Raw genomic sequence first — 21,416 nt, 5'->3', positions numbered from 1 at the left:
ATAAAAATGATTGGACACTGTAGAGATACAAGAAGTCAAACACATACATGTATGATTGTTATTAATACAAGTTGATAAACAGAAGAAATATAGAGCAAATGGTACATAATTTTTATAATCTTTATGATTTTTCAAACACTAACAATAAAAATAAAATGAAAAAAAAAAAAAAACACAAATTCAGGCTGTTTGGCATATTTATTGGAAAACAAAAAAGAATCTAATGTAATTAAAAACAAAATATAGACATATAACAGTCTGCCATTGAGAAAGAAACAAACTCATGTAGGCAACATGGATAGCAGCAATGCAAGGCTGGAAATAATGTAGAGAAGAAAACATTGAGAGCAGTTTTGTCTTATTACTAGTAATACTTACTGGTGGAGAATCTGGGGACTTCACTTTCTTAACTGGTAGTCTAGAAGCTTTCAGGATGTCAGTGTTTACTGTTTCATTTACATTGCCATTAGAGGGTGCTTTGCTGTCAACAGTTTGATCACTATAAGAAGATTGTGATAGCAATGATTTTTCTTCTTTAATTGTTTCCTTATAAGAACTACCTTTTTTCAGGTCATCTTTAACCGTAATTTTTTGTTTATCTTCTGTAAAAGCTATTTCTTTTGGTTGCTTTTTAAGGTCAACAACACTGCGTTTGGTAGACACCTGTGATGACTGTTGGGTTTCAATGGGTTCTTGAACAGTCAAAGTTGGCTTAATTAATCCTTTTTTAAGTGCCTGCGTGACTGTCAGGGATTCCTGGGTGTAAGGATCGGTAAAATAGCCTGTAGTGGTGTTGACATGTCCTTGGCTGACTGCTGCTGCCAAGTTCATAGCTTCTGTGCCATTTACAAGTGGATGGTCATCATTATTGTCTCCATTATTGCTTTCAGTGTTTTCTTCACATGATATAAATCCTAGAAGCACAGCCTGGTCGACTGACATTGTTTCACCTGAAACAGGATCATGAAATAGTCCAGTATCACTGTCTACAAGTCCTGCTTGTAATGCTTCATTCAAAGGTATCTGGTTATCTTTGCCCAATACGGAAATGAGTCCTCTTCTTTCAGCTTCAGGCAAGCTGAGCTTCTCCCCAGTTTTAGAATCTAGTATTTCTTCTAGATTTGAAGCAGAGCTGGGTGCCACGCCATCTTTCAAAATGACAACTGAATCCCCCACAGCTCTGACACCATAAGCTCCAGCTATGGGAGAAAGATAACCTAGTTCCAAGGCTTCCTCAAGGGAGATATTTTCTCCTGAAATGCTATCATAGAAGAGGCACGTTTCAGCATCTATAATTCCAGTCTGAAGAGCAGTTTTGAAGCTGTATGTCAAACCAGCAGAGTCACTGACCCCTTTGTAGCTAAAAGGCCTCCCATCAGATGCTAGGACCATTCCTGTCCTTACAGCTTCATCTATGGAATACACCTTCTGGGAGGCTTCATCTAAAAAAGTACCTGCATTGGGATCAATAAGTCCTTTCTGCATGGCATCAAAAAAAGGAATTCGTTCATTGTCCACATGCTCATCAGCAAGGATAATTGACCTTTGAGATTTGTCAAGCTTTTCTGACAGCACCAGACCAAGTTTTAATGCTTCAGCCAGAGAAATTACATCCCCAGTTAAAGTGTCTGTAAATTTACCAGATGGATCTAAGACACCTTTCAACATGGCGTCTTCAACACTCAGCTCCTGGCCAGATTCAGTATCTATAACTCCTGTTATATTGTAGGTGCCCATGGATTTCTTTGAAGTGACAGTTGTCTGTGACTTAGAGACTGTCTGAACAGTACCAGCTACTAGACCATCTTTCATGGCCTCCTCAATCATTAGCTGCTCCCCAGTTACTGGGTTATTAAACACTGTACAATTTTCATCAACGAGACCTCTTTCCACAGCTTCAGCCAGGCCTATTTTTAAACCTGTAAGTGGATCCATCACTTTAGTGACACTGATTTGCTTGGCATCTTCTTTCTTCTGCTCAGATAAGCCTGCCTCAGTTGTATCTTTCCCATCAATTAATCCATGCCTCAAAGCTTCTCTAAGAGGCAGAGGACCTGAAGGATCATTGTAAAGTCCTTTTTCTTTATCAACAATGCCTTTTCTTAAAGCTTCAGTGATGGGGATAGGTTTCCTAGTTTCAGGATCAGAGATTTCAGTGATAAGTACCCCATTTATCACAATTACTTCCTGTTTCTTCTCATTTTCTTCAACCTCTGCACTAATTAGTCCTTTATCTATTGCCTTGTCCAGTGGTATGTGTTCACCAGTTCGCACATTGATGACCTCACCCTGATCTGGATTGAAAATACCTTGACCAATAGCTTCAGACATGGTTAACATGTTTCCAGTTGCAGGATCTACTATTGCTTCAATTGTCATAGATTTGTGAGTAACAGATGTCACTACAGGCTCAGGTACATCAGACTCTAAAATGACCAGACCTTTTTTCACAGCTTCAGGAATGGATAGTTTCTGTCCAGTTTGCTTGTTGATGTATTGACCAGTTTTTTTATTTAGTAATCCCATGAGCATGGCGTCCTTTCCAGAAACCGATTGATTTTTCCTAGTGTCCATAGCAGATTTGATCTTGTAATCTCCTATGTTTACAGTTCCCATGGCTAGCTTGGGTTTCACTTTTCCTTTAATTAATCCTTGTTCAAAAGCCTTTTGTACTGGGATGGGGTCAAGACTGGCTGGGTCATTATAAGTTCCAGATTTCAAGTCTAAGAGACCAGTGGATACAGCCTCACTAATGCTGACATGGTCATCTTTAACAGGGTCAAAAACAGATATGATATCACAAGCACTTTCTTGAATTGACTTGGGTTTGGTCAATGTTTGTTTAGTGATTAATCCTTCTCTTTCCCCTTGCAAAATGGAAATGCTTTGATCTGGAGTGACAAAGTAAGCTCCTTCTGCTGGGTCTATGATGCCTTTTCTCACAGCTTCATTCCAAGTGAGATAATCTTCAGTTTCAGGATCAAACACTTTTCTTCCACTTTCTTCTGATACCCTATGTAGTGATTCAACATCTGATGAGTTTATCTCTTTTCCTTTTAGGTAACCTTGTTTCACAGCCTCCTCTACTGGAATAGATTGGCCTGTTTTGTTGTTTATGAACATTCCTTTAGTTACATTGAGAACCCCTTTATCAACAGCTTCAGAAACTGCCATCTCAACTCCAGAACTTGGGTCAATGACTGAATGGATGTTGAAAGATATTGTCTGGGCAATGGTGTCACTTTGTACTAGGTTGGTATCATTCTGCATCAATGAATCAATGGCTTTACCTTCTACCAGTCCATTGTAAATAGCATCTTCCAAAGGAATGACAGAGCCTGTCTCCATATCTTTGAAGTATCTGCCGTCTCTGTCAATGATACCCTGGCGTACAGCTTCTGGTAATGAAAGGCTTTGCCCAGTTTCTGTGTCCGTGACAGAATCAACATGAAATAGTCTCTTTTTGGAGAAAGCAACATCAGCTGTGTGGCCTGATATTGTTTCTTCTTTGGTGGTCAATTTATCCAAAACAATGCCTCTGATCAACCCTTCACTGGTTGCATCTGATATTAGAATGCTCTCTCCTGTGTCTGGGTTGTTATAGGTGCCATCTTTCAGACTGATAATACCTTTGTGCATAGCTTCTCCAAGATCAATATCATGTTTTAAAGTTGGGTCATACACCCCTTCTACCTGTATCTTCTCTGTAGTCTTAGAAAAAATTACCACATTGTCTTTTGTTTGAGTCTCCAGAACACTACCATCTTTGATGCACTGGTCTAAGTTTTTTGCATGCCCTGAAATGGGGTCAACCATGTGACCATTGTCATCTATCACACCATGCCTCAGTGCTTCCTCAAGATTCATTTGCCTTCCAGTGTGAGGATCTTTAATGGTGGCAGAATCTTTTTTGATTAGTCCAGTCATTATAGCATCACTAACGTCCATGGTTTTGTTGGTACTGGGATCTTTGAAAGCACCAGTTTTTGGATTCAGATAGCCACTAGAGACAGACTCATAGAGAGTCATGGAGTCAGAAAAGCTGGTCTCTGGGACACTTTGTTCAAGTTGAGTCACTTCAATTACATCAGAAGATAATTGATGCACAGTAGATGTTTGGAATGAAAGGCCAGCACCATCAGAATGAGAGAAATCTTTCTTTTTTCTATCACTAGAAGAATCTAAAGCGTCTTTAGCAGCCATAGCTAGAGCTACTGGGGCACCAATAATAGCTATTACACCCATCCTTGCTGCTTCTCTCAGAGTCATTTGCTTACCACTAGACTCATCCAAAAGTTTCCCAGACTTAGGATCTATTCTTCCTTCTTGTAAACCTTCATTCAGTGAAAATATTTCCCCAGACTTCACATCATAGAATGTCAAGTTTCCGTCAAGTTTATCTTTGAGCACAGCATCTTGGAAGGTGAGGTTTTCTTTAGTTACAGGATCATGGAACACTCCTGTTCTTTCATTAAGAACATTGTCATCTATGGCTTGAATTAAATTAATACCCTTGCTAGGAATAGCTCCAGATAAAACCTCAGTGTCAATAAGCTGTTCTCTAATAGCATCAAGCAATGCCAATCTCTGACCAGAGTTGGGGTCAGTATATTGTTGACTTTCTAAATTTATGAACCCCTGATCAAGTGCTTCAGCAAATGATAACCTTTTTGTATCATCAGTAATGAATGTTTCTGTTCTTTTTGGCTCTTCCCTGACACTCTTATGCATTGATTTTGGAAGCACTTTAGGAGGTATATCATTAATGGATGTAGTTCTTTGATATTCCTGACCTGGTATAAGTCCCTGAATATCAGCTTCTTGCAAAGTAATTCTTTCCTTTGTACCTTTGTGAATGGTTTCTCCTTTCACAGGATCAAACATTTTAGAGTCTATTGCTTCTTTTAAACTTGTTTTCTTTCCAGTCTGAGGATCAATAATGCTTGATGTTTTTCCATCAATAACATTCTTTTCAATAGCTTCTAAAACTGACATTGGGATTCCTGTTGCTGGGTCAATGAGTTTTCCTGAAGATGGACTATAGCTTCCATCTTTGATAGCTCTGTTTAGTGTGTATGGCTCTTCTGAAGTTTCTGCTTTCCTGCTCTTTATGGGTGAGATGAAAGCATTGCTCTCTGTAACCACAGCCAATGCTGATGCTGTTGGAGCATCAATTAGTCCCTTCTGCAGTGCTTTTTCAATGGTGTATGACTCTCCTGTGGATTGGTCTGAGATTGTACCTTGCTCCCAGTTTATTTCTATCTGAGGCATTACCTGGAATTTCTGTGTGCTCTTTATGGCTAGATGCTCCACCTTGTCTGAATCAATCAATCCTTTCTGAACAGCTTCTGTGACAGTCATTTTATTCCCAGACACCTGGTCCATCACAGTTCCATTTTCCCAGTTTATTTCCAGATTGACCAGGGATGCCTCTCTAAATGTTTTATCCTGGGCATCCCCTTTATTTAGAGTCCTAGAGTCTGCAGTGTCTTTGCTAATAATACGAGTACTTGTGATGACAGTGTGAGTCATTGGTAATTTCTGTACTTCTGCAATTTGAGGAGACTTCTGAACTGGAGATGGAATGATGTATGGCGATGATGGGGAAAGTTCTATGGTTCTTGAGGACTCAGTAGATTTAGTTGTAAATTCTATTTTTGATGTAAACTCTTTAGAAGACGATGTGACTTTATCTGACTCAACTGAAGGTGAGATCAGCTTTTGTTCTTGTCCTTTCCTTTGGAATGTAATAGAAATAGGTTCCCCAACTTTGGCAGTAGATGTTGCCTCTGGAGTGCCTGGGTCTAATGTGATTGTAACTTTCTGTCCAAGAACACCGACCACTGGAGAATCAGGACCATTTCGTTTGATAGAGATTGTTTTTATTTCTGAATCCTTAAGATCAGTTGCTTTATTTGATTGTACAATAGATTTTGTGACCATTGTCTTTTCTGTTTTAAATACTTCTGAAATATTAGAATCAGATTTGGATGGACTGCTGCTTTTATCTTTAATTGCATCAACCACCATCTTTCCAGCAACAATGGGAGCTCCTGCTATGGCCATGAATCCTAGTTTCAGAGCATCCTGAGGTGACATCTTTTTGCCAGTTTGCTTATCAACTACATTGCCAGCTCTGTCCACTAGACCTCGTGAAATAGCAACATCCATAGTGACCTGCTGACCAGTTAGTGTATCTTTGATGACCACTGAATCAGCCTTCAAGTCACCTTCTGCTATAGCTTTCCGCAATGGAATGTGCTCACCAGTCCTGTTGTCTGTAACAGATAAATCCTGTATATTGAACTTGTTTTCCACTAATTTGTTCTCTATGGCTATTGGTAAAGGCATGGTTGTTCTTTGTGCTGTATCATAGACTTCTGCCCTGTTACCATTAACGAGTCCTTTCTTTACAGCCAAGCTAAGTGGGATTCTTTCCCCTGTCAATGTGTCCTTGACAGTAACCAATTCTCCCTCAATGACCCCTTTATCCAATGCTTCTTGTAAGGTATTGCGTTGTCCAGAAACTGGTTCTAGTATTTTTCCTGTAATTACATTGAAAAGTCCAGCAGAAACACTATCAATCAGATTTCTACTATCCTTGGCACTCTCTGAGATAGGTAAAACATCCTCTTTGAATCCTAACTGTTTGGCTAAGTTGGTATTAATCTTACCAGTTTGGATGCTAATAATATTCTTTTTGATACATTCTTCCAATGACATGGAGTTTCCAGCTTCAGAATCAACTAAGCAGGGCATTTTGGCATCAATTACTTTTCTATCAATAGACTCCTGCAGAGTCAACCATTCCCCTGTTCTTGGGTCTCTAATTCTTCCTGTTTCATGGTTCACCAATCCAAGTTTGGCAGCAGTTGCATATGACATTCCATCAGCAGTTCTTAATTTTACATCTACAGTTAATGATTGATCTTCTGGAGCTGATGAGGGGAGTTTTTGAGACCCATCAAAAGAATCCTGTTCAACATCTGTTGTGTACTGAAGTGTTTCTGAAGCAGGGAATCTTGTTTTCAGAGTTTCTCCAGTAGAAATTGTTTTTTCTAACTCAATGTCTACTTTTGACCAAGGCTTTTTGGAGTCTTTGGGAATCCTTGGAGATGCAAGTTGAGCCTCACGTTTGCCTATTTCTTCAAGAGACTGTTCTATTTCAGCAGCATCAGAAGCTTTAGATAATACCAGATATCCCAAATCTTTGGCTTGACTAATATCAATTTCTTTTTGTGTTACAGGGTTGTAATAAGTGCCTTTATCTGCATTGATAATGCCATCTTTCAAGGCTTTGTCTCTGGAGATTTCTTTTTTGGTCCTAGGATCAATGACTGAAGTAATATCTTTGAGAAATAAAGGAGCAGAGGCAGACACCATACTTCTCATGCTGTCAACATCTCTTCTTTTGGAAGTGACCTCACCATGAATAAGTCCTTTCTCCATAGCAGCAGTGATGCTGAGAGACTCGCCAGTCAGTGTATTATTGTATGTACCCCTCTTCACATTCAAAACCCCCAAGCTAACAGCTTTGTCATAAGAGATGATCTCCATGGTTTTAGGGTTTATGACACTAGTGATGCTCATGGTGACAGTTTCAGAATGAACAGCTTCCATTAAAGTAGCATCGGATGCTTCATGATCATCTGTGATGTGGATACTTGAGATCTCTGCCTTTTCAAGTGGGTCATTAGACTGGGTTTCAGGTGACTCTGCAAAGACCAATCGTTTATCTATAGCATCTCCAAGGGTCATGGACTCTCCAGTTTGGGGGTTCACATAGATACCTTTCACCTGGTCTAGTATGCCATCACTTACAGCTTTGGAGACCGTTACAAGCTGCCCATTACGTGGATCTACAACTGCTGTTACAGAAAGAGTGGCCAGTTTTGTTGTGGTTAATTTATTAACACTGGCTTCAATGTCTGCAGTGACTGATGAAAGTTGGGCAAATATATAACCTCTTTCTATTGCCTCATGAATGGGTATCTTCTCCCCAGTTGCAAAGTTGAGGTAGACACCTTCTGATTCATTGATGATGCCTTCAGTGACAGCATCTGCTACACTCATATGCTTTCTTGTAATTGGATGCAAAACTGTTTTTAGAATATAAGATTTAGTTTCCCTCAGCAGTGATTCAGCCCCCACTGACGTCTCATTAATGTCTTCAACAACCACCAATGCCTTCTCTATGGCTTCACTGATTTTTATTGACTTTGGATTTCCATATTCATCCAGGCCATTATAAAGCCCCTTTGACTGGTCCAGAATGCCATCAGCTATTGCTTGCCCAACTGTAAGACGTTGTTTGGTTTTGGGATGAATGACACCAACAATTGAAAAAGCTCTTGTCTCCCTGACAGCAGCTCCATTCTTCTGAGTCCCAGACATTTCCTCTGCCTTTATAAATCCTTTTTCTATTGCTTTGTTCAAAGACATAACTTCTCCAGAGATAGGATCAGTGTACTGTCCTGTCTCCAAGTTAATTAGCTTTCTTTTAATAGCATCTTCAACATTCAGTTCTCTACCAGTCCTTTTGTCAATCACAGATAGAAGGTTAATTTCTCTGGTTTCAGAGATAACTGACTGTCTAAAAAGTGGTTTAGCTAAGGTAGTTGTTGTCAATGAGTACTGAGAGTCAGTCTTTGTAATAAAGCTGGATTCCAACTTTCGGGAACCAGGTTGGATTGGGATACTTCTGGTATGGTCCCCAGAGGTGACTGTCATGAATGATTCTGACATGACATCTGATGACTTGACATCTTCATGGAGCTGCTTTGACAATGATGGTGGCGTAGGCCAATTTGATGACAGTCTTAAGAGGCCTCTGCTAATTGCTTCTTCTATGCCCATGATCTCACCAGTCTGGGGATCCCTGAAGTTTCCTGTGTTTTGATCAAGGTAGCCATGAGAAACTGCTTGAGAGAATGTAAGTGTTTCAACTGATTTGTGTGTCTCAATGTGAGTGTATACAGTGGAAGAAACTATCATTGGACAAATCATACTTAAAATATTTGTTGCTTCCAATGCAGTTATCATGCCTGCTGAAGATGCTTCCTGCATTTTCAACCTTTCATTTGTTTTAGTGTTTAGTATGGTGCCAGTCTCAACATCAAGTAGTCCTTTCTGCATGGCCTCAGCTATTGAAATATTTCTTCCATGGGTATCCTTAATGCTAGTTGGCTTGCTGAGGTCCTTCACCAGGCCTCTGTCCATTAAGCCAGATGTTGCTGCCTGTTGTAGGCTCATTTCTCGACCAGTCCTGCTATCCAAATAAGTACCATGAGGAGTCACTATTTTTCTCTTAATAGCTTCTGCAAGAGTTACAACCTCTGAACTCTTGGGATCTTTAACACCAGTTCTGGAAAATTCAACATCTTCATGGACAAACTTTATAATGCCTTGCTTCAATGCATCCAGAACTGAGTGCTTGGAATTATCAGAAATGTTGACAAAAAGCCCAGATTGCATCATAAGTCCAGATGAAATTGCCTCTTCCACTGATAAAACCTTTTCAGTGTTTGGATCAAGAATGCATTTCTTGTCCTTGCTGATAACTCCACTATCAATACCTTCTGCAATGGTTAGTATTCTTCCAGTAGTGGGGTCATATACTCTGCCATCATCAGTGAGGTGTCCCTGAGAGATGTGGTCAGACAAAGATGTGGCAGTTCTTATTAGACCTTTGCTTGCAGCTGATGTCAAAGATAGCTTCTGCTTTGTAGATGCATGATTGAAAGTGCCTTTAAATGGGTCGATTATTCCATCAGTAACAGCATCAGTTAAAGTTATGTAGTTCCCTGAAGAAGGATCTTCAATTTCTTGATAATCTGGGTTGATGTATCCTTTCTCCACAGCCTCCAAGACAGTTAAGTCAGTTGTCTTGGAGAGTGGATCTGTCACTTTCCCTGTAATTTCACTGTAAAGACCTTTCTCAATTAGTTTACCCAAACTCAAACCGGACTGCAACTTGACAGGCACAGTTGATGCAAAGACTGCCTGAGTATGTGTTACAGCTGACAGATCAAGTGTTTCTCCAGCTAGTAGTCTGGAGCAGGATTCTGATATAAGACCTCTTGATACTGCTTCAGTAACAGACACTTGCTCTCCGTTGGTAGAGTCTACAAAAGAGTTATTGCTTGGGTCAAAAAGTTTTTTCTGAATACCCTCTAAAAGGGACATCTCTTTACCACTTTGAGGATCAGTTAGACCACAAGGTGAGGTAAGCTGTTTCAGTAAGACCTCATCGATATAGCCTTTTTTTGTGGCATCAGCAAGAGACATTTTGAGTCGAGTTGAAGGATTGATAAAGGTCTTTGTTTTGGGGTCAATAAGCCCACTCTGTAATGCCTCTAGAAGAGTCACTTTCTGAGAAGTGAATGGGTTCATAATGGCTGTCACATGTAATATCTGACCCCTGGTGGCAATCTCTCCTCTCTCAATTGTAACCACACTTTGTTCTTGTAGTGTTTTCTGAAGACCAGGCTCTGAGATCAAGGCAAAAGTCTTTATGTTCTGGGGCTGAACTTTGGTGGAGGCATTTTCCATAGCCTTCATTGTGGCAGAGAAGGTAGAGATACTTGGTCCACTCACAGGTGCTGACTCATTATCCATGTTCTTTAACCTTTGCTGCACCTTAATGACCTGTGAATACTCAGCAAAAGGTGAAGCTGTAGGTTCTGGCCTTATGACCAATGAACTCCTGAAAGTCTGGTCTGCTGGTGGAGTGCCATAGCTGGCCTGGGATGGAGTTGGACCATCAAACTGTTGAGTAAAATACTCTTTCATATCATCATCCACTAGCATAGAGGATCTCTTGGCTAGTTCAGCACGGAATGTACGCAAAAGAGGAACATCTTCATCCATAACAATCTGGAACTAAATTAAAAAAAAACAAGTTCAAATTAAGCTTTGAGATAAATTTGAAATTGATAAAAGAAATATTAAGAATATTCTTTTGTTTTTATATATCTTGCTTGCAAATGTTAAATGCATTTTTATAAATAAATCTTTAAAAAATAATGTTGTCAGAATACATGCTTTCCATTACATGTATTTGTGGGAATAAACTTCTATTACAGATATATAAATGATTTTAGATTTTTGTGTTTAACTCAAGATCATATATAAGAGTCAGTCCTAATGCACAAACCTGCATGTCACCATGAGTGGACAAAATATCAGTGATCTGTTTGAGCCTGGTGTTGGCCCAATCCACCATTTCCATATATAACCTGTTGGTGCGGTCAAGCTCATCTCTGACCACATCAGCGCCATCCTGGCTTTTAAATTTTTTAAACTCTGGAACCTTGGCAGAGCTGAAGTCTCCAATACTTTCTTTAAACTGCTTTAATCTTTTGTCTGAAATCTGAAATTAAGATAAAAGATGCATAAGGAAACGATTGCGAGCTTGTCAATATTTCTTGTGGGTTGTTGAACAAAGAAAACATTGCACTTAGGGAGTGCAAAGTAAACATAAAAGCTTTCCCCCCATTGTTACTTAGATATTGTCTTGCACTGTTTCATCTGCTTATTGCCTATATTAACAACATGAAATAAATCAAGAGAAAATACTATAATGTTCCAGCCCAGCCTTTTTTTTTTCTTTTCCATCCACCTGCCAAAAACAAATCCTAATCTTTCAATATATTTGTAAAAGAAGAATGTCTGTCTGCGCTTTGAACTTTCCTAATGAGGGTTCTGAGTACCAATCGGTCATAGTAATACCCTTTATAATATTACCTATACCATACGTGTATATTTTGAAACTTACAAGTCAATCCTTTTAACAAAATTTTATGGAAATCAAATTCTAGTGTTTTGTTGTAATTATTATTATTATTTTTATTTTTGTAAAGTACTGGTAATTTAATGATTATAAAAAGCTAAATTTACTGGAATTTTTTTTTTTTTTGTTCAATAAAAAGATTAGGTGCTCAGTGTTAAGATAAGTTTAACATAATTTAATTCCTTTAAAACAAAAGATCAAGTTTGATATTGGGTTATCATTCCTTATGTTTTCCTAAGTTGTGGTTCATTGAATTACCAAATCCTTGTTATTGTGATGATTTCTGTTTCTTTATTGCCAAATATTTAGTGATGATGTATTATTATTATTCTTTCAATACATTTCATATCTTTACTTTTTTATATTAATAATGACACAAACAGACTCATTTTACAGGAGATATTTATACAAAACTTGAAAACACACTGAAGAATCTACTAATACAACTTAAATTGATATAACTTAAACAACTTAATGATACAACTTACACTTCAACTAGTGAACTCCCAACTGTTTAAGAACTCATTACAACGCCAGAACCAGTTACAATGCAAGGACCCTGACTAACTTGTTTTCCAGCAATTTATACTTTTGAAAACTGTATTTTACAAAATCCTAGAAACTTCTTAAAATTTATTAACTATGACCCTCTAGAAACTGGATGCAATTTTTTTTCTGAACTCTTTCCCTGATTGGATGATTATAATTAAAACTAGTTTGTTCTGCAGCTTCTTTGACCTGACCCAATTATTGGAAAGAAGTTAAATTTGGTCACAGTATTGATTTGTTGTGACAGTTATCACTAACAAAATATGTATTTACATTTTAATGTTTTTTTTTATTTACTACTAATATCTATCATTTGTTTGTTAAGCTCCTCTAAGATTAATTTCTATTCAACATCAATGTGTCAGCGATAAGAGAGATAAATTTGTTCCAATTTAATTTTAACATCAACAGCAAAAATTGTTTGAAAAAATGTTACGATGTTATCAATTTTAGTTTGAATATTTGTAAATTGCAGTTTTGAATGTTAGCCAACTAATTACAAGCAAATTTATTTATTTAAAAATAGGTAAAAATGTATTAGAAAACTGGCAGGTGTGAGTTTGTTGCAAACTAGTTTAAAAAACAGAAAAGACTATTAGTGAGAAATATATAAATAATGAAAAATACAACAAAAAACTGTACATTTACAATTAGATTAGAGTAAGTATAGATTTGCTGTTTGGACTGTTTTTAAGTTTTAAGAAAAACAAGAGTTCAAAAAAAAAAAAAGAAATTTACACAAGAATGTTCATGCCTCTAAATGACATGCACCATGCTTAAAACATTTGCAATGTACTTTTGCTACAAGAAACAACATGAAAAAATAAGGCGCTGACAATGTAGGGGAATATCTAGTTACTAATGTCCATAAGCTAGAAATGAAAATAAGACGAGCTGGGATGTAATTAAATTGAATGTCTTTAAGGTCTAAATGTATAAAAGGTAAAGAAAAAATAAATAAATTAGAAGTAAATTTCAAAATGAAATGTTTTATTTGAAAAACTGAAAAAGATTTTTAATCTTATTCTTCAAAAAGACCAACTTTAAACAAATTCAGTTAATTACTAACTGAAAATTTATTTATGAAATCAGAATATTGAAAGGCTGACTACTATCAAGAAAAGAGATTGTACTTACCAAAAATGATAGTTCAATCAGCAATCATTTGTTGACCAAGCAAAAAAATCGAAAACATTGCAATGGAAGAACAAAAAAGGGGGTGGATGCTGAAGCGGTGCACACAATACATTAGCTGTGCAGATTGAAATGTGTCGCAGGGATGATTAAGGGAGAAAAAAAACTCAGTACCAGAAGCAATAAAAATTTTAAAAATAAAATCATTAAAAAAAAATTGGGTATGATGATAAAGCAACTAAAAATTGACAACTTCAGTTGGCTAAAGTAGTAATTTTGTATTTCTTTTTGGTGTTACAAATATTTTAATTTTTGCGCCACTTGAACTCACCATGAACATAAGTTTCAACTATTAAATATTAATTTGAAACCCAAAATAAAGAAAATGTTGAAAGGTCCAGATTTAAAGTTCTGTTCTGTTTGAAAGTCTATTTTTTTCCCTTGAGAACCATCATTTTGTTAGCCCTACCAAAATTGACCACAAAAAATAAAGAGCTGACAAAACCTAGTACAAATGGTAGGAAGCATTACTGCACACAAATGCAGCTTCTAAACATTGCCCTAGCTTCTAGAAAACTGAAAATAAAACTTTTTAGATTAAAGAACCTTTTGAAACAGTGTATTAAAAATATTTGTTTACAAAGCAGCAAAACGGTAAATACAAATAACTGACTGGCTGTTATTTCTAAGTTAGTTCATGAATGAATACACCAAAAGCAGTTTTTCCCACACATTATTTATACATTAAACTGATAAAATAATTGAATTAAAAAAACCTGATAAAAATGACATACATAATGCTAATATTAAGATAATAAAAGTTTGAACTATGCATTATAACAGCCAAAAAAAAAATTTGTTTTTATTGATGTCCTCTTTTTACATACATGTCAAGAAAATATAAATAAAAACAATCAAGAAGCATGTCTAGAACCAAAAAATGTGCACAACAAAATTAGTCTTGTTAGTTCAATTCTCATAGCTAGCACAACATTAACTAAGAACACAAATAAAGCTGAACTTTCAAAATAGTCATGCTTAAACATCAAGATTATCATGCCTAATATTGAGCAAAAAAAAAAAAAAGCAAATGTCAGACGAAATACAAAATTGGCTTACAGATCTGATTTGACTTTTAATGATAATTTAAATAGTGTGAAAAAAGTATTTTAAATTGGAACAAATCATTCAACTACTTGCTGTTTTTTTGTTTAATCATCGAGAAAAAAAGAAGCATTAGCTTGTTTAATGTAATGTGTTTCCTAATTTAATAATAATTCTGTTGACTGATGTAAAGAATTTGAGAGCAAAAAGTGTTTGAAAGGTGGGTATGTTTAATTTTTTTCATATTTTAGGTTCAAGAGGAGTGCAAGTTTTTAAAATGTGTAGAAATAAAAAAAATTAATGCAACTATTTGAAATGGGGGGAGGAGGATGTCTATTAAAAGTATAGTCATCAATAAGAAACTTACCTTGGCTTCACGAATGAATTGACCACCATATCTGTTCACTGATTCTATCTGGTACCTGTGGTCACCAAGGGCATTATAGATGGCCTACAAAAGTATGAAAATAATAAATCACTAGTAAAACTCATAAGAAATATACTAGAAGAACAAGAATATAAGCAATGTTCTAGTTTTCTCCAGGAAAAAATTTTATAATATGAACCGTCCTATTTCTGGACTACTAGACAGTACATCTATGTTTTCTTAAATTTGTTTTATTCCCCTACCATTGAAAAAAGAAAAAGAGCAAATGACATAATTCTAGCTGTTTCTAGACTTTATTACCATGGTTGGTTCCAGGTGTGACTTAGCATCCACTACATCACCATTAAGAGAAGGCTGAGAGGAGATCCTCTTCTCCATTTGAGATGCCCACTGCTGCTCTGTGTGGAGACCATTGTGATAAAGAGATAGAAGATCCTGGCAGGACCCAACACTACGTAGTCTTGGAAACCCAGAGGGAAAAAAATAATTTTTCATTAGGATTAATTTCAAAATTTTTGGGCAAATTACAGAATAATTCTACTTTACCTAGCCATTCTATAAAATGACAATTAATTCTATAGATTGACTAGTTTTGTGTCAGGTAAAGTAGAACATGTCTTAATTAGAAAGATATTTACACATAAATGAGTGGAAAAAAATACACAAAATGAACAACAGGATTTCTTAAGACTAAAAATACCTTTGTAGGCCCATGTCTTTACACCCTATACCATGTGCAATTTCAATTTTCAAAGTATTAAATAATTCTTTCAATCAATGATGAACAGGGCTAAATTATTTATACTACTTACAAAAAGAAATACTATTTAGAGGAATTTATATTATTAATAAAATACTTTAAATCAACATTTCACACATTGCCTAAAGCAGTTTTAGTCATTCTATAGAACGACTATGCATTGTCTGGGCAAAGTAGGAAATAAAGAAATAATTTCTCACTTTGCCTGCAAAATGCCATTTTTGCCAGTAATATATATATATATATATAGTAATATTATATATATATGTGTATGTATATATACATACATTTTCTTTACATATAATAATTAACTAATTGATACCCTAATTTGGCTCAAGTTGACAATATTTGAATAGTTAAAATCTTTCTTTAAAAATTGTTAATGAATTGTTATACAAAATTTTCTATGGATCCATCTGATTGTTATAAATATTATGAAATAACTTCTGACCCATGTAGTTGCCCAGAAGGCTTATGGCAAAATGTCCACTCACCGTTCCACAGTTTGTATGCAGATCTGGTCCCACCTGTTGGCCAGGTCACTCACTTCTTTTTCCACCCTTTCCACGTCATGGTGTTTAGCAGTACCAGGTCTACTTTGTTCCACGAGGGAGCGCAAATTCTCCACATCCTCCTTCAGGTGCTGCAATTTAGGATGCTGGTGTTGCAGGGACTCTTGAAGGCTCTAGATAAGGAAATAGTAAACTCTTAACTCCATCATTACTGACCATTTTTTAAAATCAAAATCTATAACATGTTTCTTAAACAACTGTTTAACTCAAATTGTTAGAAAGAGGGGAATGGAGAGTTAGGGTAAAGAGTTAAAGATAAAGCTTAGAAGGGAAAGAGATGAAGGTTAAAACAAAAATATAATATCTACTAACTTGTTTATTTAATGATACAAAAAAATATACATGAAACAATTATGAAATTAAAAACAAAACTATGTACTATAAGTAAATAAAAAAAAAAACAAAAAAAAAACCTAGTAGTTATACAAGGACAGAGAAAATGTACATATTAGTTGATTGTAATGCATTTCAACCAGTCCGCAATTGCACAAAAGTATTATTACTTTTAGTTTGACTACTTTTTACCAGACTTAATACATAGGTTTCTTACCACAAGGTCATTTTTGACAGTTTTCAACTGAGAGAGGTCAGAGGTCATATTATCATGTGAGGCTAAAGAACCTTCAAAATCTGAGATGAGTTGTTTGACCTCATTCATGCCTTGTATGACAACTTCAGTGCCCTTCAGCCTGAGATACACAACAATCAAACACAAATGTTAAACTTTATCAAACTTGTCATTTTGGAAACATTTCTAGAATGAGTTTCCCCAATAGAATACCTTACCTGTCAATGTAGATATGAGAAATAACTTTCATTTGTTCAGCTTTCTGTACCACAAGATTCAGTTTAGACTCTATATTTGAGTTGCTGGGGGTGATTTCCTTCACCTCCTTTTGAAGGACACGGATCTCATTCTCATGCTTGTCGAACTTTAATTGGAATTCCTTTAAAAAAAAAAAATTTAAAATTTCATTCATCAAGTTCAGTCTTTAACATTTTCTCATAACATTTTAAAATGTCCGTCAGAGTTGCATGACTTTAAAACTGTACACTACCTAATCTGATGTTATTCTGAATGTCCATTTTTTTGTTTTTCAACTTACTCTGTAGGAACGGAATGATTCTTGTACTGACAAGTTGTTCTGAGGCAATGGTCTGTGTAACAAAGTAGACAGCTGTTGGTCAGTAGCACCCAGCTCTCTACTAACTGCTTCAACTCGTTGAAGTACTATTTGGGCAGTACTTACACTACGCTGACCCTCTGTAATGTTACAAGCAGAGACTTATGGATGTCTTAATAAATAAACTAAAGCAGTGTTTCTCAAACTTGTTAACAAGCATACCAAACAGCACTTTTTAAAGTAAAAAAATGTAATGATTAAATTTACCATTTAATCTTTCACTCCATTTATATATATATATATATATATATATATATATATTTATATTACCAAGAACATAAGCCTACAAAATGAGATGTCACAACATACCCAGTAGATAACTAAACAAAACATAAGAGAAAACTATCTAATCATCTATTGATCATTACCCTTGGCAGCCGCTTTGTCACACAGATCTTGGTAGATTTCTCCACATTGCTTTAACTCCTCTGCCAATTTACGCATGTCTCTATCGGATGTGCCGCATTCAAGTATTAACTTCTCACCATCTTCTTTCAGTGCACGCCATACAGCCTCTCTCTGTGCAGGATCCATGGCCAGAAACTGGGAAAAATAGTCAATGGAGCTAATGAAAGAAAACTTGATAAAACATTATGCAAACTTTTTTTACAGATCTTCATGAACAGAATTTAGATTTAAAAAAAAAAAAAAGCTAAGTGAAACAGGAAAAACTCTTACTCGCTTGATATCCCAGCTTTTGACCAGTTTAACAGCAGCAAATATGGCAGCCATGCGAACTTTTCTCTGCTGTGTTTTCCACTGGGTTGCAAGTCTCTCATGCTGAAGTTTCAATCTGGAAAAATTAAAAAAAAAAAAAAATTAGAAATATTTTTTTTTTAAATATCATAAATGAAAACTTTGAAATAAATGTTTAAGGTTGTTTTTAATCAGCCTACCTGCTGGCTATGTCTATAGCCTCTTGATTGGGGGGAGGAATCAGGAGGCACACAGATGGAACATCAGCTTCAAGGCCTGTCATGGTTTTGATCTGATTGATTTAAGAGCAAAAAATAAATAGCTTTAAATAAGGGATCACAAAACATTTTTTTCAACATCATTTATATCAATGAGAAACAAATCAATGTCAGATAAAAGAAGCCAGATGACAGTGGATAAATCTCTATATCAGTTTTGTCTCAAGCTAAGAATTGTTAATTGTCATTTTTCATAAGTATAAATATTAATCTGAACTAGATGTCCAGACTTGTTGACATTGATCACAGAACTTCCGTGCTGACCTTCCATTTGGTTCTCTGGGAATTGCTCATCAAGAAACACTCCTCTCCTCTCTGCAAGTAAATGTCTTGTTGGTGACAAGGGCAGAGAGTTCGGATCCGAATGGGGGCATTTGTCTTTTGTGATCTCAACTTCAAAGGAATGATGTCACTGCTCTTTACCACCAGAGAAGATACTCTTCGGTCATATTCTCTGATTTGGTCTTGTATACCCTGGTCATAAAGTATTACAAAAGACATTTATGTAACTACCTAAAATATTCTATCATTCCCAATTCAATTTATATTTATGGTGTAGCAATAATAATAATAATAAATTCATAGGTATTAAGAGATCAAAGTCCTCAACTAATTGTAAACTTATATTTGAGCTAAAATATAAACACTTTTTCAAAATACATTATACATTAAAAATATTTTTTTTTTTTTTTTTAAATATTGTTAGAATATGAATGATACTATCAATAATAGGTATATTAACTTAGAATATTTAATCATCTGCTTGTGTGAGCTTACAATAAAAATAAGAAATAAAGTGTTTCTTGAAATGGTACTTTTGATTTCTTCCCCAATTTCATTACTAGTTGAAACTTAGTGTTGGTAATCCTATAAATTGATTTTAGACAACAACAAGAACCTTAGTCTATTTTGAATTGTAAAGTAATAATACAAAGATTATTAAGAGTAAAAAAATAACAAATCACATCCTTATGTTCTTACATTTAAGTCTGCCAGCAGAATCTGTGCTTGATCAATGGGAATGTTGTCTGAGGAGAACCTATTCATCAGGAGCTCTGCATGTCTAGACATCCACTGCTCACAGTGATGGGCTTCCTCAAAGAAGGTGTTGTGATCTACACAGTACTTGAGCTGGGCCTCCAGGCACCAGGTCAGGTGGATAAGCCATGACCACTGGGACTGTAAGGTTGACATGTAGGCCTGTAAGATGATAGAAGAAACTGATAAGAAGTTGGCTTTGGACAAGGAATTTCACTATTAAATTCAAGTTCTTAAGAAAAATAAACATTTTTCTGTGGTCAATCTTGTTAATGACTCTGTCCATGGAAATGAAACAATCTTTGTATACAATTTCTACTATCCTCAAGAGAAACTTTTATCAGTTTATTTTAAGTACATATATAATCTATAATTGGCTTTAATAATTTTAATTTTAAAAAATCAATATAAAATTATATTTGACTAAAAAAGAACAAATTAGTGCATTAAATATTATAATAGGTGTATATAAATAACTAAATCTTTATATTATTTTTATTTGTCTAATCAAGCAAAAATGTATTAAAATAACTGATATTTCAAAATTAACATAAAACTACATTTGATGGTATATTCAGTTGAACTAAATAAACAATAATCAATTGAATTCCAAACACAAACCTCTATTGTACGAGCACATGGATGTCTGTCTAATATCATTGCCCCACCTTTTTCTTGAACAGCATTAAACTGTCTTTCTCTGGACTCCATTTGGCGAACTAGAGACTGAAACACAAATGGTCAAAAAAAATTTCTAAGTATTTTTGTGCATGTCTATCAGGGCCTTTACATATATAGCATGACCCAATAGTAGTAATGATTGCTGCCATTGCAGAACCTTCAGACATGACTTGGGCAAAGAGCTCCAGATTCATGCCTGGATAAAATCAATTCCAACAATCACCTGGATAATGGCGATTCTTGGAAGTACACTGATTTACTAATGGACTTCATTTAAAGTCCTTTAAAAGTAGGATGGAAGGGGTGTCTGAAACAAATAGTTTTCAGAGAAACCAAAATGACAGACTGAGTATGATGAAATGAATTTTACTTGGAAAATGATGCTTTTCATGGATCCCTTCAGCCTTACTAAGTTTTAACACTGATAATATTGTTGTACCATAAGGATTTATAAAGTGAGAGTTTTTTTTCTCAGCAATAAGATTTAATTATAAATATTACAGTAATACACCTCATCATAATAAAAAACAACAACAACAAAAACCATTAACAAAAGAATATTGACTCCACTAAGTTACCAAACAAACAAACAAAACTGATCCCGCCCACTAACTAACCTTGTGGTGTTCATCTAGTTCCACTAAATTGAGCTCCTTGGATCCCCAGTCTCTAGCTAGCTCTGTTTCTTCATGCTGACCCAACCACAACAGTTCTGCTGTAGCAGCTTGCAGGAAATCCTGCAGAGATTCTAAACACCGTAAACGACGACTGGAAGTTTTCTGTATTGGAAAAAAAAAATACAAAAATTATTTTTCAAACAAAAATATCTCTAAATATTTTGAAGACATGGTGGCTTGGTTTCTGAAGTGTGAAGATTTATATTTTGTGATATTTTAAGGATGTTCCTATAACTACACTACTCCTATGTAGTCTGAAATTAACTGTAGGTGGATGGTCATTTTGTTGGCTATAAAACACATTAACAGTCAACTAATCAAAAAAAAAAAAAAAAAAAAAAAAAGCCAAGTTAGTTTACATCAAAAGGATAATGTAATGGTACTGGACCTGTTAATCTAACATTATCTAGCATAATTTAACAAATTCAAGGTTTTTACAATTCATCCATTCAGGATATACATTCATAGGCACTGGGTGGGTGGGTTGATGCAGTTCTCAAAAATGGCTCTTACAATTTTCCTAGAAATTTCACAGTTGATGTATATTTTTGGGAAAAGAATTAC

General features: G+C 35.5%; 1 protein-coding gene across 20 annotated transcripts in view; it reads right to left on the bottom strand.

Annotated features, from left to right (window-relative positions):
* The window catches only part of LOC106064970 (microtubule-actin cross-linking factor 1, isoforms 1/2/3/4-like), a 184,831-nt gene that overhangs the window by 62,322 nt on the left and 101,093 nt on the right, over positions 1–21,416 (bottom strand). For all 20 annotated transcript variants that reach the window (XM_056030218.1, XM_056030219.1, XM_056030220.1 and 17 more), the window contains 15 exons: positions 20,793–20,954; positions 20,116–20,220; positions 19,438–19,656; positions 18,721–18,930; positions 18,379–18,470; positions 18,161–18,275; positions 17,851–18,025; positions 17,405–17,562; positions 17,085–17,245; positions 16,849–16,987; positions 16,221–16,411; positions 15,267–15,426; positions 14,946–15,029; positions 11,156–11,371; positions 379–10,881 (listed from right to left, as the gene is read on the bottom strand). In XM_056030218.1, the coding sequence (XP_055886193.1) occupies positions 379–10,881; positions 11,156–11,371; positions 14,946–15,029; positions 15,267–15,426; positions 16,221–16,411; positions 16,849–16,987; positions 17,085–17,245; positions 17,405–17,562; positions 17,851–18,025; positions 18,161–18,275; positions 18,379–18,470; positions 18,721–18,930; positions 19,438–19,656; positions 20,116–20,220; positions 20,793–20,954 (12,690 nt within the window). The remainder of the gene's footprint in view (positions 1–378; positions 10,882–11,155; positions 11,372–14,945; positions 15,030–15,266; positions 15,427–16,220; positions 16,412–16,848; positions 16,988–17,084; positions 17,246–17,404; positions 17,563–17,850; positions 18,026–18,160; positions 18,276–18,378; positions 18,471–18,720; positions 18,931–19,437; positions 19,657–20,115; positions 20,221–20,792; positions 20,955–21,416) is intronic.

Source organism: Biomphalaria glabrata, chromosome 5 (assembly GCF_947242115.1).
Source record: "Biomphalaria glabrata chromosome 5, xgBioGlab47.1, whole genome shotgun sequence".
In the NCBI taxonomy this organism is placed as follows: Eukaryota; Metazoa; Mollusca; class Gastropoda; family Planorbidae; genus Biomphalaria; species Biomphalaria glabrata.
The sequence above is the reverse complement of the archived record's forward strand: the minus strand, read 5'-3'. Positions and strand labels throughout refer to the sequence as shown.